Here is a 19,148-nt window from a genome sequence, read left to right on the forward strand (position 1 = left end):
TCAAGCACTGCATAGCAAGACATTTAAAAAAACTGTGCAAGCAAAGAGAGACAGAAGCAGGCTTCACGGCAGGAAGCCACATCTGGAGGCTAAATTGACCATTTGACAGACACATCCTTCCTATTACACATAGCCTTACATGCTATGTTTTCTAAACTGAAATGCATCTTATTTCCAACACTGTATTTTAAAAGAAAAATATACAGAAGATCAAATGTGATTTTACTTCAGCACTGGAATTTTTCACTGATATTCTAGGGGGGTTTATTTTTGTTTCACAAAGTCAGGTAATTTTGGTTTTTAAAAATTACATGCAACACATTAACTTCCAGTTTCAATTATAAATTCCAACAAAATAGCTTACAACAGTAAATAATCCCTGTACAAAGTCTTTCATTGTTGTGCACCATTTTATTAGAGTAATTTTACCCAGTTATCTAAGCATATCACTGACTAGTTTAACAAACATGGCAGATCATAAATTTAAGTACAATTGGAAAGTCATTTTCAATGCAAAATGACTGACAAAATATTTTCCTAACATATAATTTATTGGTGCAGAAAACACAAAACTTAATGTTTAAATCAGGTTTTGGATGTGTTTGCTGTTATTGGGGGATGGGGAGGGAAAAATATATTAAAAAAAATTAAAGCCCAACTTAAGAGTTATCCAGGGGCAATTTTGTACAAAGGAGCTGGAAAAAGTGCAAATCTCTGATAATTGTTTCAAAGTACTCATGCAGCATATCTTTCTCTGAAGTGGTTTTATGCAGAGCTAACAGCAGTCATATTGCACCCAGCAACAAATAGCAATGAGATCAATGATCGGAGATGGACAGTGAATGGATACAGGAGTAGGTGCCCATTTCCTTAAATGTTAGTTACATTCTGATCCGACATACAAATTTCAGCATGTACATAAGAACTTCCATTGCTTCTTTTTGACTTTACCTCAACATATTTCCTTTGCCAGGCCTCTAGAATGGCTGCAGCTTTGTCCAGATTCCAGTTGATATCCGAAACGTAGTAATAACCCTTGAAATGCTCATACATCTGTTTGGGGGTCATTAACTGAAACATGGTCTGGAAAGCTTGGGCACTGAACACAGGTACAAAGAGATGGGGGATGGGGCAAAAATAAACACCATCAACTCAGTTTACCAAGTCAGAAATGAAAAGCTCAAAATGTCTCAGCTACTTTTCTCCACCTTCTAAAAATCTGACTTTTACAGTTTAGTGACTTGTAAATGAACATTCAAAGGTACGACTCAGATTTTCTCTGAGACAGAGAAAGAAAACATTTGACCATTAGCTGTCTTATTTCTTATTAATTAGTTGACTAAGCTTTACATAGTTCAAAGTAAAAGCAAACACACTTTAAGAAGTTTTATTTCTAATATGGCTTCAAGAGCAAGTTTGCTTTCCTCCTTTTTCAATGTTACTTCCTTCATGGCCTAAGGTTAACAACGTCTTGGAGGCAGAAAGTCATAACTAAGGACTGGAATATCACTGTCATTAGTGATACAACATTGCTATTCAGATAAAAATTTTAAAATGGATTCAAGCAGAAGGAAATCCTCCTCCCTAGTAAGCATCTCTTTCCCATCGAAGTCTATGAATAAGGATTTTAGATTGCACCTTTTTAAAACAATTTTAACACAACATCCACCCAACCCAAGTAATAAATCATATATACAGAGCACATCTGCTGGAACCATCCAGACTAAAAAAAAAATCAAAAATAAGCATGTTTATAATTATTCTATAAGATCCTTTAAGTGCAACAGGAATCCAACTATTTTAAGAGGTGTCTTCCTTTACTAAAAATCAGCCATTATCATGACAACCCTTTCTAATTAAAAAAAAATCTTTTGGAGTGCTTCCTTTCACCCATTTGCTTTGTGAATATTTAGAGCATGGAATGAGACCCTGAGACAAGATCATCCTATTTGCATACAATTCTGTTATTTTAATTGACTATAATTTAGTGTGCGTACAATGGTTTCTGGTTCAGTTGCTTACCTGCGAAGTTTTCCACTGCTGTTCTTGGTGGTACCTCCTAATATTAGCTCCTCTTGCCAATGCATGTACTTTTTAGACAGGCCTTGGCAGCCACCACTTAGTACATGGGCAATATTAAGAGGCTGTAAATTTAATAAGCATCATCAGACATACAATTATAACAACATGATTATATAACTCGAGAGCTTGTTAGAATTTTCAGTTTGACTACAAGCTTATTACCATTGATATTGCAATGCTTGAGAAGGACTGCAAGGTTATATGCAAGTCAAAAATCCAGTAATAAACGCACATCATCCCTGATACAAAAGAACTATACAGAAACACAAGTAAAATATCTAGTTACTGCTTACTGTTGTTGAGTTCTTGTTAGGGGCAGTATGTGGGCAGTCAGGATCTGCGGGGTTCAGGCACGGGCGATCCATGTAACCATGTCCTACGCCAGCCTTGGTCAACATTTCTTCCCAAATATCCACCTCATGCTTTAAGTTCTTTAACTCCTCAAGGAATTCTAAGGGGTCAAGATTTGTCCATTGCAACTGTGGCTTCCCTCTGTCAAGAAATAAATTGCACCTTTAAGTAAACTTTCACTAAAGACAGCTGCTACTTATTTCGGCAATTTGTGTTTACTATTTGGGCACAGGTCAAAAAAAACCTTAAGTATCTCAGTTGTTTGGGAGGCACAGGGTGTAGCTGGTGGAGTTTCAGCAATACAGAATTAATCTGTCCTTCAATAGTGCTGCCAATTCCCCATGTGACTGCGAAGATTTCCCTTGGTTGCTTCAATTTCCTCTCACATTCCAAAAGGGTGTTGTAGGTTAATTGGCCACTGCTAATTGCTCCTAATGTGGCTGATTGAAAAAAATCTGGGAGAAGTTGATGCGAATGTGAAGAGAGAAAAAAAAGTTACAGGAAAAAATAGAGGGAATGGGTTGCTCTGCAAGTAGGTATAGATAGACTGCATAAGGTAGAAGTTGCTTCCAATTTTTAGGGAGGTATAGAATGACATCACTGGCTTGTAAATACTAGAAAATACAGGGTAATTATATTAATTCAATTAATTCACACAAAAATCTCCATCATACAGAACTTTTCAATATCTCGCATATTCTTCGTCAGAGAATGAATCGTTCTGCTGAACCTGTGCCATGTCCGACCTGATGAAAGATCCAGCACCCAAATTTTCCAGTGTAATTGCAGAAAGTCCACCTCTGTCACTGAACTCCACAAGCAGTCTGACATTAAAGCAAGTCAGACTGACAGTCACAAGTAACTCTCAGGATGTAGGGAGCATCCAAATTTGCATGACTGAGCTTCAGAAATCTTATGGATTGTCAATCTAGCCTGCTTACATAAATGTAGTGCACTGCTAGTACAAATTACTCTTTTCAATTATTTTTGCTTAAATATTAATTGGTTAAAGTGTTTTAACTTTCATTTTAAATAATTTATGCTTTTTTAATTATTTGTTTTGAATTCAAATAATTGGATATACTATTCAAACATTCAGCAACATTTAAGGTTCTTGAAAGATTTGACAGTTGACTAAGCCCAAGGAGATGGCTGGTTTTTTGTAAGCTCTTTTGCAGGCTTGTTCTGGCATTACATTGTGCAAAGCCATTTGAGAATTAAATTAGCAGATCTGGTAAATGTATAAAGAGACTGTAGGACAGGTTAGAAGCTGAATCAGATGGCTCACCACCGGCTGCAAGTTCAGTCATATTGTATTGTACATGCAGGGAGCCAGGATTTCATGTAAGCAGAGAGGTATCCAACTATAGTCAATTTTCTGTTCCGTTTGTAGTATTAAAACAATGTTAAATTGAAAAGGTGTGGCATAATTTCCACAGCCAAACAAAAAGCTAATGAATAGAGAGTATTGGAATATAGGAGTGGAAAATTAATAAATACTGAATTTACCACTTAGCTGTGAATTTAAAATCTATTCCACCACATTCTGCTGTACATTTTAGTAACACATTTAGTCTGGCATTTCAAACACATTCAATGAAGCTTAACTATCAAATTTAGTAATAATCTGAAATTGCTATCAAAAGCACAATAATCTAAAAGGATTAGACATTATATTCAAAAACTGAATGAAAATTCATAATTCACTGCATCATTGGAAAAACAAATTTTAAAAAAGTATTTTTGAAGAATACAAGGAGAAATTTTGAGAGGACTCAGTTGTTAAAAGGTCTAAAAAGGCATGTTACCTGATTAATTTCAATTTTTGATCTGCATCAAAAAGGGAAGCTAATGCATTTCACAGGAGAAATTAATAGGAATTCAAATGAACTCTAGCGCCTCCTGGCAACTTCAGGCAGCAATGAAGGGCTACAAATACACCCCTTTATCATTTACCAGACTTAGCTGAAAACCTAACAATAAAATAACTTGCCAAAAAATCCTCCCAAAATTAAAGGATGTCGATGATAAAAATGTGAACATTTATATGTGGGAACACAATGGTATCAGCATTTCTTCAAATCGAATCCATGTAAGCATCAAAAATGTGGATGGTTTTATTCTCAGAAAAATATTGAATAATTCCTTTTCCCACAGGGTTTAACATAAAATACAATCATATTTCAACTGGATATGCTCTTCCAAATTCTGCCTCTTATGCTTCATTGGTTAATATTGAGAGAGAAATTTGTTATGAATATGCAAGTTCTGCCAGCCTGCATACACAAGTGTTTCTGTCATTAAAGGCTGTCACATTTACACATTGACAGGGTAAGAAAAAGGCATTCAAATGGATCAACAGATCAGGACATAATGTCTTCTGTATTATAATAATCAAAGCTGATTTTATTCCTGAATCTTAGTACCTTACCTTTATTACTGCTAATGATACCTTACTTCTTTATAAGCTTTGACAACCTGGCAATCAACCAACATCACCCTCCCCTTTTGAATTTCTTCCTGCTGCTGACAGATTAGAGAGCTTTTGGCTGGGTTACTTTGTGGTTCAAACCACATTGTATCTGCCTAACCAGGCTTCAATTCTCCCAACCAGAAAACACAAAACCCTTATTTACAATTCAATTTTTTTTACATTATCTGTTTCTTGACCCTGCCTACATTTACAAGAAGTCTCAAGCCACAGAGGGTAAATAAAATAACACAATTTGATTTGCGAATCAGAATTTTGAAATCTACACATTCCGTGATTAAAATAGCAAACTTAACTGACTGATAAAGAGCCACATGTGAGAAAATATGCTTTCATTACTCTTTTCTAATTGATGTTAGCAGCCAAATATCTTTGTTGATTGATGGGAATGGGCAGTAGAACAGAGACTAATGTCATCAAATTATTAGCTATGAAAACAGAGTAGAAAGGTTGTAGGATAAACATTTGTTCAGGCCCCACTTTGGTTCCACCAGGAGACTTGAGCCTTGCAAAAAAAAAAATAGTCATTGAACCCATTAATTGGCTGAACTGCTGGTTCTTGTCAGGATGGTATGGGCATCTTACCAAGCTGAAGAAATGGCCACATGCTTTGCCTGTAGTCAAGAGGGTTTGTGTGGTTGTGAATTGACACATGGAATGCCATGAACTTGATGAGCATGCCTATTTCTCCTGGATCAACAGTTAGTGAAGAACAGGTGCTCAGTCTGCCTTGGTGCACCTTGTCAGACTTCTCCATGGCAACCCTAGACTGGTGAAAACCCAAGGGTTCCAAAGCCATCTGCTTAACTCTGTTTAAATAGTTATCTTTGGAGAACAAGTTCTTAGTGCCACTGTCATTGCACCCATTTTGCCCTTAAAGTAGGCACTTCAGTTCCAGTGTCAACTTTATTATTGAGACAAAATGTTAGCTCAAGACATAGCTAAATAAACAAGAGTTGCCCGGTTCTCAAGTTTTTGAGTTCACAACAATGAAGGAACTCATGGAAATTCTGAACCTATTTATTGACTGCATTCTACTTTGTAGTCTGTTGTGCCTTTTAATTGATCCATATATATTTTTAGTAAAAATATAAAACGTGAACAAAAAACCCTCACATAATATCAGCTAAAAAAAATCCAAATATTGACATTTATAACTGAAGGCAATTACTTACGGTAGGTAGACTGTTCCTAATTGTAATTTAGCACCTTCCCAGAAACAGTCCAAAGGTGTGATTATTAGACAGGGATACAATTTTTCGATAAGCTGATAAAAACAGAAGCAATCACTCATTTTAGCAATGATAGCAATGATCAAAATTGAAGTAAACTTTTATTTTACTTTGTGTAATAGTTTTGAATTTCAATGGTACTCTAATCTCACCTGGTCCATCCAACCTGTTTCTGTTACAAGTGCTCCTGATTTATAACACAAGTGGTCTAAGGTCCACTGTCTAAAGAGAGGGAGAGAGAAAAAAGTATTAAAACATGCACACAAGTTAAGAATGTGCATGCAGGAAGATTAGATGGCAATACAACAAAATGACACGATGACAGGACTAGACTTCACAGACTTGAAAAGGTAGCACTTAAGTACATTTTCCAGTTAAGAGTCAAATTTCTTGGAAGAACAAAGATTTCCTTTGAAATGGGAAATAAAGTGCTTCACGCAAGGTAGTTAACTTTGAGAGATGTGATTAATTCAACGTGACTTACTTGTTGTACAAGTAAACTTGCACTCTGCTGGCTTTAAGTGCAGAGTCAAGGTGTTGCTGCAGTGCTTCAACTGTTAGAATATTAGCACCTTCCTCAGGTGGTGTTTGAATCATGATCTGTGGATTGAACATGGCCTCTTCTCCTATCTTCTCTCGCGTGTATGATAGTTCTCGACTCACTCTGCTACCAACTATGGAAAAATACAAGAAATTTACTTAGTAATATTGGAATGTTGAATGGAGTAATCAATTTCATAACTATTGATTACCCATAAATTATTAAACTTAATTGCAAAATTTAATTTAATCGGAATGTCATATGACAATCACATTGCTGAATTTCTGATTGATACCATGATTATTTTCATCATAATTCCTTACAGCATTGATACTTGTGAAAAATTAGGAATAAGATTGCTCAAATAGTTAAAAAAAATAAATATTGAATCAAGTTGAAATGCTGCTGGCATTCCATTCAGATGGGTAGTACATTCATGGGTATTTTATATCTATGTATGTCCTGCAACAAAATAATCTCAGAATAAAGCAACAAATAGTCATTCCCCATTCCAAATAGTTGCTTTACACATACAGCCATTTCCATTAATTGTCTGTTCCTGAAAGATGCATGCCACAGGCAAAAATCATATTCAAGATAACCAACAACCTTCTCATATCTTACTTCACACAAGTAACAAAATTCCATGGCCAAATTACTACCTTGTGCCTTCCTTTGATCCAACATAAGTTTTCTTAAAATGCTTTTGGCCATCTAGTTATGGCCATCTTTGCTGCTTGGGCATTAAGAATCACTCAAGAAGAAATGAAAGTTTGGATGTGTTTCCAAGTCATTAGCACAGACTGTCCTATAAATAAGAAGCAAACAGGGCAGGCACGATAATAGACATGCAATTCACCCTACCTACTACCTATTTTCTCCATTATATCTAAAAGAATTTTAATGTCCCCATGTTATACACAAATGTTTACCCCAATGTCTCCTGCTAAATCATACAACACTTTAGCACTAACATACACTTAATTTAACTTTTATCATGTGCACAGTTACACAAAAAACTATTAGTTAATATACGAGACAATTCAATTCCTTGAAGCAAACAGCCAAATAATATTTCATATCCCCAATTTATTTAAATGTATGCAACTTGGATATTAACTGCACATTATGGAAATTGGTACACTTCTAAAATTGATTGCAAAAAGAAAATCCAATGTTTTGCATTTCCCTATTTAAAAAATATTTGCAGTAGACAGGAACAGAGTGAGCAGAGACATTTCAACTTTCATAATGCTAAGAAATATTGCAACTGCAGCTTCAAAATGAAGAAAGATTCTGTAGAATATGGAAAATGCATTATAGTCTTGGTTTCTACAAATTGCATATATTCCAGGATTTTGTTTCATTTTATTGAAAATCTTAAATATCTATGTACTTTTTATACATAAAATCTCTGTCAAGATTTTTGTCAATGTTAAAAATTAAACTTTTTCTAAATAACTACAAGTCATTCACAATTTCAATATTTGTCAGTTTGTTAATGAATCAAAATATTCATCTGAAATCTTATGTCATCTTTCTTAGAAACTATAGGTTATAACATCCAACATAAAGTTTAAACAATATATTTTCAATTAAATTTTATAGAAGGTTTAATTTGTCATTCCAATTCTTTAAAAATTTAATTATTTCCAGTGAAGATTATTATTGGGAATGGACTCTCCAAAACTGTGCCAGTCCCCAATATTCGTGCTGAAGATTTCAGATCCAAAGGACTGTTGCAATGTTCCTGAAACCACAATCTCATTTACCAGTACTTCTAAACCACACTGGAATCTTCCTGGATTTTGAAATCCTGGTACAATGTTGGACTCCAGTCTAACATCAGTTCCTTTCTTGATATTACAACTGAAGAATACAACCTTACATTTGAAACATATGACTCACTACGAGCAGCACCACCAGGATGAGGAACTGTACATTGCGACTAAGATGTCACCTGTACAGGAAAGCTCTGACTGGAAAGCCCCTCTCACCATCAGCCAAGCGAGGTCTGGGTGCTTGTTGCTCAGATCTGCCAGATGAATTGGACAACTTGTTTGGGGTACAAGCTCACAGAAACCATACAGTCCCTTTTCCGTAGTGTCTGCAGTACACTGCATTTTGTACATTACAAGAATGACAACAGCTTCTGAAGAACGAGAAAACCTGCAGATGCTGGAAAACCAAGCAACACGCACAAAATGCTGCAGGTCATGTAGCATCTATGGAAAGGAACAAATAGTCGACGTTTTGAGCCTAGACCTATTTGCTGCCTAACCTGCTGAGTTCCTCCAACATTCTGTATGTGTTGCACCTCAAGAACTTCACTGGGTGAAATCTAAACAATATTTCTGTGGCTATTTCTTTGAAATTAGGTATTTCTCAAAAACTGATTTTTTTCCCCCTGAATACTTTGGTAATCGAACATAGTATACTTGGGAACTTATTTCCAATAATCTCAGAACTGAAACCTTTATTACAATAAAAGAAACAAACAACATGTGGACTAGAGGTAACATTTCAGCATAACAGAATAAATTCTCTTTAAATCTGATTTTTTTAAACCAAATGTGTTATAACATAGATTGGAAGATTATTGTATAGTACTTGACCAATTTTGTAACAAATTTGACTTATTGCACACAAAAGAACTGATAATTAATGCAATTTCTAAAATGAACCAATTGGTCTGTCTACACAAGGACGTCAAACCTGTAGCAAATTTACTATTTTCTACTTAGACCACAACTTTAGGACACAAATTTAACTTTAAAATTCTGCACTTAGAACAATTTGTATTAGTAAGCCAGTTGACAAACTTTAAGGATTAAAGAGATTTCCTTCATTTGTCTTGCGTACATTGAACCAACAGTGAAATGCGTAGCTTGCAACAGATCAGGCAACAAAAATTGTGTTGGGGAAGCCCTCAAATGTCGCCATGCATCCAACACAGCATGCCCGCAACTCACTAACCCTAACAGTACGTCCTTTGGCATGTGGGAGGAAACCCACACTGTTATGGGGATAACATATAAACTCCTTACAGGCAGCAGTGGGAATTGAACCCTGATTAGTGATGCTGGTGTTGTAACGCATTGCACTAACTGCTATGCCGCTGAGCCGGCCTATTTATGGGAAATATTGCAAGTTATCCTCACAACAGGTAAAACAAACAAAGTGAGTTAGAAATACTCAGCATTCACTGTAATAATTTATTTTCTTTACTTCAAATCCAAATTACCACTGCAACCTGGAAAGCAATTTTGTGCACCATATACCATTATTTCCCATCATGACAATTACTTCCTGGTTCTAATTAATCACTATATTGTGAAACTTGAACTCTGTTTTTTTTCCTACTCTGAACCTTAATTTTCCTTTAGGCTTTGCAATAGTAATCAGTGTTTTGCAAAGAGAGCGTAAACTGATTCACTTACACAATTCATTAACAATCACTCCCACAGAGCTTCCATTACTCTAGTAAAGAGACAGTCTGCACTAGTGCTTAGTATCAACACTGCTGTAACATTTTCCAGCACCACTATCAACCTAATCAAAGAAGAGCTGAATCCTGAAACAGTAGAGACCCTGACATCCATACAGATAAAATACTGTCTAATAAGATACGTTAAATCCTCAGCAGGGTCATGATAAAAAAAACTTCAACTGCAGAAGTTAGCCTTTCATTCAGTATAAAAGCTACTCTATTAGGAATTCTTGCTTGAGATGATATTTCCTTTTGGGATCAATGGAATTTAACACTAATTTGTATCAAAGACAATTCCTGACTAGGACAAGCAAGTTATTCTTCATCGTTTCTCAAAATGACTAACTGTTTACTATCAACAGTAGTTATTATTTCCAAAACAAGCCGCTGTCAAATTCCATTAGAGATCTGAAGGAGTTGGACTGTTGATCAATGTTATATGACATTGACTCCACATTTGGAAAGAGGAAAATTTCTGAATCCCATCATTGGAATGTACTATACAATCACACAGGCAATTGACTCCACAGTCTTAACCCCTCTGACTGTACTTTGCAGAGCTTTTGATGTAATTAACTACAAAATGTACAGAGGTCTTTCATAGCAATTTATCATTTTCCAGTGTAAGATTTCAATAAATAGCCTGCATTTTTGTTACTTTCAAATGAAAGCAAATCTTAAAGCCAGCACAGAGATTTTCATCAGTATCAAAAATCCTAATTTTCGATGCTTTAGCCTGGATTATCTTATCTATCTTCTGTTATCTCATTCTACATAGACCTGAACAATGAAAGGATGGGAGCAGAAACATAATTTGGGACAACAGAAGAGGAAATATTAGTACAAGGTGAACAGGACATTGGGCTTTAAGCGGGAATATAGGATCAATGATCTGAAATGTTTAAAATGTTCCTTTTAGTTAACCCAAGCAGAATATTTAAACATGTTTCATTTCCCCATTTAACAATACACTTGACAGACCTGAAATGTGTCATGGGGAATTAAGCAGCTTTTGCTGCACACTATTTTAACAGAGGAATTCTAAATTGCAGATATGCTAGCTAGAAACATGGAATTTTTCAAGCTGCTATCAATGATTATCTGCTCAATCAAATGCAGTTTTGTAGTATTTTCTAGAATTGTGTGTAAATATCTACCAAAACCTTTAAATTATAAACTACGTTGAAAGAAACGGCTTGAATATTTTAATTACACATTAAACTAGGTGCAACAGGCTTTTAAAGCACATTAGTCATAAAAGTCACTTGGGTTCCAAAGAAAAATTAATTTTAAATGTCAACTGTCATTCCCTCATTTTTCAAAAATCAAAGTTTACATAAATAATAAGCATAACTAAAAATTGCTTCAAGTACTTGGGTGAGGCACCATCTGTGGAGATTCAAAAGTTCCCTTTTCCTCTCTCTCTGGATGCAGCCACAGTTGCCGAATCTTGCTAACATTTTCTGTTCTTTCAGACTTTCAGCAACTAGTTTTTCTTTTCAATTTTATTATAATGGCTTTTGATATTATTTTAATTGTTCTCTTCAAAACATTTTAAAAGTTTAAAAATTAATTTAGACCATAGAGGTTTTCACCACTAGTGCCTGAAAATCTATTTTTTTCTTGGAATGGTTCATAATCTTATTTATTTCCGGGTTAGATCGTGTCAAGCTGGTGACACCAATTGATACAGCCTCCAAGACTGTCAACACACCCAACAATACTCACTCCCGTACAAAATCTCCAACCCTCCAAATGACAAACTTCTTGACTCCATCCAACCCCTATTCCATCTTCTGATCTCCCATCACGCACTGACCCGATCGTCTCTCGGCATAACCTCCATCACCCATATGGGACATCTGAACAGTAGAAATCACAGTTCCAGGGTAATGTCAGATCAAATTTTTACTCCCCCCACAATGAAATTCAACAATTAAGGTAAGCTGATGCAAATACTATCAATATGTGTATTTCTAAGTACCTACACTTATTGAAGCCACGTTAAACTCCATAGATCCTAATCACAAAAAAAAATCATTAGGTACTCCACCTTATGAATTTAATAAGTATGCCAGTCCCTAGAAAAGGATACTCATTTAATGGACTGAAGTTATCTAATAACCTCCAAGAAGCAATTCAACCCAGTCAGCCTATCAACCCCATTCCCCAATTTATTTCCCTGTAAACTATTGTCTTTCACATGGCTCGACTTCTCCTATCACACATTTACAATTTGTAATGTTCAAATAACCAAACAATACTTAACTTTTCCAAAAGTGTCTTAGGGTCAATAATGCATTGGGCTGATTATGCTATTTAAAACAGTTGTGATAGGTCACCAGCTATTCAGCTGGGAAAATCTGCTCTGTGGTGTGGGTGACGAAGCTTCCTCTCCCATTTCCACCCCCCTACAATACGGTTTATCAACAGGGTGATCGACTTTTTTTAAATCTGCACCTCCCTTTTCTGATTATTCCCATGGGTTTCACCTGAAAGGATTTTTTTTGCCCACTAACATTTTTAAATCGATAAACAAAAATCGTTAAACTTCTCAAATATGTAAAATAATTGAACTGCATGAAGGGGGGCTATTATCTTTAAAAAAGAATTTTTCAGCAAATACAATAGTAAATGTCTACCATCAGCTATGAACAAAGGCTGTAATTGATAAGACTAGATTGATTTTCAGGTACAAAATTATTATGGTCTCAAAATAACATATGAAACACTGCGCCCCTACTTTGAAAACCATTTGGCCCAAATGTCGATCAAGATTATCCTTTCACTTGCCTTTACTGCCTATCTTCTTCGTTTTCATTGCAGTCCATCCTCACTCACCAGCTCATCTTCTGCCAGATTAATGACAACATTACCAATACGGTGCTTACTGTTCAACTTCCCTAACTTTCCCCCGCCTGTCAACCCAGTAAATAGTTCCTGTTCATGGGTACTATTCTACCCCATTCGAAAATCCTAATTCCCTCCTCAAAAATTGCATTCTTGACTTCTCTGTTGTCACCAACCAAAAGCTTGCCTCTTACACAAAGCAGTTTAAAATGCTAGTGTATGATTCATGCACGTGAATAGAGCCACAATTTCCTAACTTTTCGACATCTTGGAATCAGTGACCTACAGAGCTTCACGCGCTGTTGAGCTCTGTAGAATTGCTATTGTTTGTTTCCAGTCATATCTGTCCAATTGCAGCCAGAACAGCTTTTATCAACGGGTTCCTGCCCGACACCTGTAGTGTAACGTGTAATTCTGGAGCTCCTTCCAGGTTTAATCATAGGCTCCTTCCTCATTCACGCAAACCAGAAAAACAGGGCAGCTTCCATAACAAGGCAAGTTCATGCATCAGAACAAAATGAATCGCAACATTGACAGGGGTACTTGCCCAAAACCAAAGGTGAGGGGCTAGAATCATTCACGTTAATCAGCACTCCATTATAAGGAGGAATTTCAAATTTCTGATGTACTCTGTCATTTCATGAACTCCAAGGTCAGCAGTTAATTTATAGGTACTGCATCAAGTGCAGGCATTTATATATTAAAATATATTGTGACATGGAATAATAAATGTTCAAGAAACTTCTTTCACGAGCATGGTCACAATAATTTACTTCAATAAATTGTATTGAAGGAAATGAGCCCCTTATTACGCAAACACTCAGGTTTTATCTTAAATGACAGTAAGGCTTTTACCTATTGACCAAACTGAAATAATATTAAAATTCTACCGGTCTGCTGTTTGCACCATCTGTTGCTGTGAAGTTTTACTCAAAACTGCCTTGCACTGGTGCACGTCTTCTGAATCCCTTTTCATATTCACTCACTCTGCCAATCCTGATCAGGTTGAATCAACATTTCCAAATGTGTGAATCTCAGATCATGTCACTGCCTGCATGGTCTCACTGTTTGTATGTAAACTGTGATAGTGCTGTTAAAAATCATTCAAGCAAACCCCTGTCTTATATGTGTGAATTAAAGTTGAAAATTACTTCTGAAGCAATGTAATGCTACACTTTTTGTTCCATCTGTGGTAACCATGGAATTTGCAGTTTAATACTTGAAATTTCCGTTTGCCATCCACCAGTACTGAAGTTTACTTTGGGAATTTCAGCAAGTTTTCTGCTACCCGCAGACATGAAAGTTATCTAAATGAATGAAATGAGTGTTCAGTCTCACCTATACTTTATGGCACAAAACTGAGTATCAACATTGGATATGAATAAAATTGGAAAGTGAAGCCCTGCTGACTGGCCAACAGCAGCAGTAATGATGGTCAAAATACCCACCTCAGTATTAGTGTGTTAAAGTACCAATCCTCATTCCTAAAATGTCACGGAGGTGGGGAGGGGCATTTCTTCAGCCAGAATTGTCTTCTTTTGCACTTTAGTTTCAACACTAACAACAGAAACTTCAAAAATAATCACATTGGCATTGATACAGGATACAAATGCAGCCCAAAAATCAATGGACATGCTTGTTCTACCAGTGCAAGCTTAACAAAACCAGCACTGATAACTCCATCTTCTAACCTAGCTCCTAGCTTGTGCTAATACAGCTCACCCTGTACAAATTTAAATCTGAGGATTAGTTGATTTTTTAAAAATTCAGATTGCAATGATGATTTTATACTGACTGGTGGAGGAACAGCAAAACAATACTGTAGGCAGGTCTGGCAATCCTCAGGGAGGAGAAGATGGCAGCACGACGCAGCTCGCAGCGGCCACTCCGGTGGTGATGATATCTATTATCTGTCAAGTAGGGTGCCGTGCACAATTCTGATTTGATGGAAACAGATGTGAGAGTACGGAGGAACATCTGGTGAAACTTCTGAAATGCCTGTTTTGCTGCCGCTGCTACTGTGTGGTCCAGAATCTCCGGAGGAGAAGGCCCCGAGTCCTCGGCTTTGCTTGTTGCTCGGGGGCTGGGGTGGGGTTGAAGCGCTCGGCAGAGGGTGGTGCTCGGTGCTCGGTGGCGGAGGGCTGGTCGGAGGCTCGAAGGTTTTGGACGGACTCAGTCGGCTGCGGTCGGGTGCTTCCAATGCATCGGCAAGTTTGCGGCGCTTGGAGGTTCATGGCAGGAAGAGTTTCTCCCTTCTACCGTCTGCGTGAGATGATGGGGCTATTGGGACTTGAGACTTTTTTTAAAACAGTGCCCATGGTCTGCTCTTTATCAAATTACGGTATTGCTTCGCACTGTTGTAACTATGTGTTATAATTATGTGGTTTTGTCAGTTATAGTCTTGGTTTGTCCTGTGTTTCTGTGATATCTCTCTGGAGGAACATTGTATCATTTTTTAATGCATGCATTTTTAAATGACAATAAACGAGCACTGAGTGTCCTCATAATCCAAATCTTATCTAAATAAAAACTAACCAGGTCTGGGATATCTATTAAATTGCCCGATTTCTGTTTGGGATTCTGGGCTGGGAAACCGGGGCTCTCAAAAGGACCTGTACATTGAATTAATCGCGGTGCCTAATTTGTTGGTCATTGGAGAACCTGAAGTCAGGAAATTTATAAAGAATGGAACGGTACCACCCCAACACCATCACCCCATTCCCAAGTTCCCCTGATGCATTTATTTGAGGCAAACAAAGCCCCTCCTCTATTAAATCCCATTTCAATTACCAGGAGAAAACTGGGTCTTGGATAATGTTCCATTTCACTCAGGCTTCTACAAATAACTTCCACATTCCTTCAGTCAACATAATGCGAAACTGAAAAGAGTTCATCTTTCCCGTCTACACAGCATTAACATAATACTATGTGTGAAACATAATGAATCCAATCAAGAGTGGTATTAAGATCTTGCACGTTATTATCAAAGATACTGTTCCAGCTTTCTTTCCTGAAGGAGACAAATCAGGTTTGGGTACCATCTTATGGATACTGAAATCTTCTAATACCATGCATAAACTAGTTCAATACTACTGACACTTGGCTGAACTAATTCTGCCGTCAGTCAAAGTTCAGGCATGCCTATTTTCCAGCAGGTGTTTCTGATAACAAGCAGGAAACTTGGTTTGATTTTATTTTCCACCTAACTGCTGGCCAGGAGACCAACTGCAGAGTCTGCTTAACTGGATCACTTAACTCAGCAAAGATCAGAGATCAGACTTGAAAGCTTGGTCTACACGAATATGCACCCCACCATTCAGTCCATTTACTCCTTGCAGCAACATAGAATTAGAGGTGCCAGTTCGCAAAGTTCAATTTTTAGGATTTTCCCGAATCATATATTATAGCAAACATTCACAAATGGAAAGCTATGAAAAATTAACTTTTACATTCTTTTTCAAAACTATTTGATATTTGTGACAACATTAAACATCGTTGGTTAAAATTGAATTCAAAATAAGGAAAACTACTATTTACTTCAAACATCTACGCTTTTAACTCAACCAGTTTTGCACAGTGTCTCATGAAACATAGCCACTGGTTTTAAGGCTGCAACTTCATGTCAATACACTCACTTCTGTTGCGTCACACTGACCCCATGCCTCTTTTAAAGCTGACATCACCAATCAGTTCTGAACAGGCCTCACCTCTCAGCAACAAAGTCTCTTTTCATTGGTTTTCCACTGTAGGCCACATGGGCAAATACAATGGCAGCCTCCAGCTTCACACAAGATCCCCAGTCTGTATGGATCATTTTGGAGTGATTTATAACCAAAACTTTTCCTTCTGCATCTGTGCAGGGAAACACACTTCACTGGGGGCCACTTTCATGATTTTGTTGCAACTAGGATTAGTTGGATTAGGGACTGACTCATAAGGACCCCCTGCAGCTATGAGGAAGTTTCATCGCTGGATCAGTGTGATGCTAACCATGCTTCACCATCAACACCACAAGTCTGTCATAAAATAAATACAAAAGTAAAAACTGCACAAACAATTTATAACAAATTACTGATTCCACTGAAATATAGAATTATTTTCTCTTAATGTTTGTTTTCTTGTCATAGGGCATGAAACTTGTACTTAGTTTCCCATCAAATGAATAAAAATGTGTCTCAAAAAATACCTTGATGAAAAAAAATCAAGCTAATAAGCCCCTTCTTCCGCATTTCATTCCAAACAGTTGCTACTTTTAAAAGTACTTCACAAGACCTTTTAGACATTGAAATAGATGCAACATTACTTGGAAATTCAGATGAAAAACAGTCAATCAACAAATATAGGGATGCACTGAAGATGGAAATCCACTAAAGAAAATAGAAATTTTTGGAGCAATCATGATGTTTTTCCAAAGTGTTATATGTTATACTTCTTTTGCTCTTCTCTCTCTCGTTCTTTTTCTCCTCTCTTCTGTTTAGTGCATTCACTATCAAAAGAAAGGGGGTAAGAAATGGAGGCTTTGACCTGCAGCTGTAACACAATACTTTCACACAGCCCTGTCGACCCCCTGACATAAATTTTACACCGCAGCTGGCATTTACACACTTAACATTTCCATATGTATAGCGTGGTCTGTGCTAATTATGCTAATCACCTGTCTAACTCTCCACTGCGAAAAATGGTTGTATTTAGCAGTCCACTGCTTACAAATACAGCTTACTGTGTGGCTGAAATGTACATTCAGACAACCCTGAATGGTAAGATTTTTCCACGTTGCTGGCTTCATTCAGACTGCAGAAAAATTTATTCAAGTCAACTGGTTTCGGCCTGCAACAAAAAAGTTACGAGAAAAAAGTGAGTGTGCTCCTGCCCTAACATTCTAAGTCTGCTTGCAAGCAAAATGATAAATCAATTGGTGTGGGAAACAAACGAAGAGATATATTGTGCAAGGCATGTGAAACTGTTGCCTTAAAAAAAATGAAAACTGCTAGGTCCACCCATTTTTTCCAAAAGATCTCAAGGATGAAGAACATTTGTTCCTCTTACAGCAGGTATTGAAACGAAGGTGGTTAAAAAAAACTTGACAGAAACCAACTCTTCTATTCAAAAAAGAGAATTACCACTCAACAATAGAAGAATGTTAGATTTTTGGACTTGTCAAAGAGAATTTGTCACAATCATTTTTGTTTTTGAATTCTGAGGGAAATAAAACACTTGTATCTTTAAAGAGAAAATTATACCCATTTTGAGGTCCTTGCATAGTAATCACCTGCAGTGTTTGCTGATGAATAAACCATATATATATATATATATATATATATATATATATATATCGCTTTTCAAATTTAATTATTTAACATCAAATACTTTGAACAGTTTTAAACTGGACAATTCATTTTGCAGAAAACTTCTAGCAGAAATACATTGTGTTAGTAGGATTTGAAAATTTCTTACAAATAATAACCTTTTTCAACAGTGAGGCAATTACATTTAACTCAAATTCCACTTGATTTTAAATTCAGTTGCAGTTCTTTGGCAGTCCAGAGCCTTGTAATAATTCAAATGTTAACTGTCAGTTTTGTTCCAAAACCCGGCTCTGCAGCCAAAAGAGAAATAACACTACAACTACTGTGGTCATTTCACAGCAGAGAGAATTTTTAAAAGGGCGGGGGGGGGGTGCTGCGGAGAGTAGTGGGATGGAGGTTTGGACCACCCTGATTCCATGGCACAGTATTCTGTTTACATTGCAGGGCTTGATTGTGTAATACATATGGCATTTTTGGGCAGGATTCCTGAGCCTTGGGCCAAAAGTCGTTTAGTAATACTATTTTAAAAAACTGTACACTAGCCATTTATTTTCTTTTTCCTTTTTGGAAGACTTTTATTTGGATATTTATCACTAAGCACGATAACATCAACCACTTTGCCCTCTATTCCATCAACAATGACAGAAGTACTTTTTAAATCTAATTTAATCATAAACATTTAACACTGAAATATCTTAATCTACATATGCAGCAGGCCAATCAGTTGTCAAAACACATTCCCAATAATGTAAAAACATGTTAATTGACCAGTTCCTTTGAACCACCAACATCTCAGCACTAGGTC

The 19,148-nt window shown here is 36.6% G+C and overlaps 1 protein-coding gene across 3 annotated transcripts in view; it reads right to left on the reverse strand.

Annotated features, from left to right (window-relative positions):
* ptch1 (patched 1) overlaps positions 1 to 19,148 on the reverse strand; it is a 71,512-nt gene that overhangs the window by 36,559 nt on the left and 15,805 nt on the right. For all 3 annotated transcript variants that reach the window (XM_063068864.1, XM_063068862.1, XM_063068863.1), the window contains exons 3-8: positions 6,641 to 6,830; positions 6,309 to 6,378; positions 6,100 to 6,191; positions 2,376 to 2,574; positions 2,023 to 2,144; positions 952 to 1,099 (exon numbers count right to left, since the gene is read on the reverse strand). In XM_063068864.1, the coding sequence (XP_062924934.1) occupies positions 952 to 1,099; positions 2,023 to 2,144; positions 2,376 to 2,574; positions 6,100 to 6,191; positions 6,309 to 6,378; positions 6,641 to 6,830 (821 nt within the window). The remainder of the gene's footprint in view (positions 1 to 951; positions 1,100 to 2,022; positions 2,145 to 2,375; positions 2,575 to 6,099; positions 6,192 to 6,308; positions 6,379 to 6,640; positions 6,831 to 19,148) is intronic.

This window comes from Mobula hypostoma, chromosome 16 (assembly GCF_963921235.1).
Source record: "Mobula hypostoma chromosome 16, sMobHyp1.1, whole genome shotgun sequence".
Lineage (NCBI taxonomy): Eukaryota > Metazoa > Chordata > Chondrichthyes > Myliobatiformes > Myliobatidae > Mobula > Mobula hypostoma.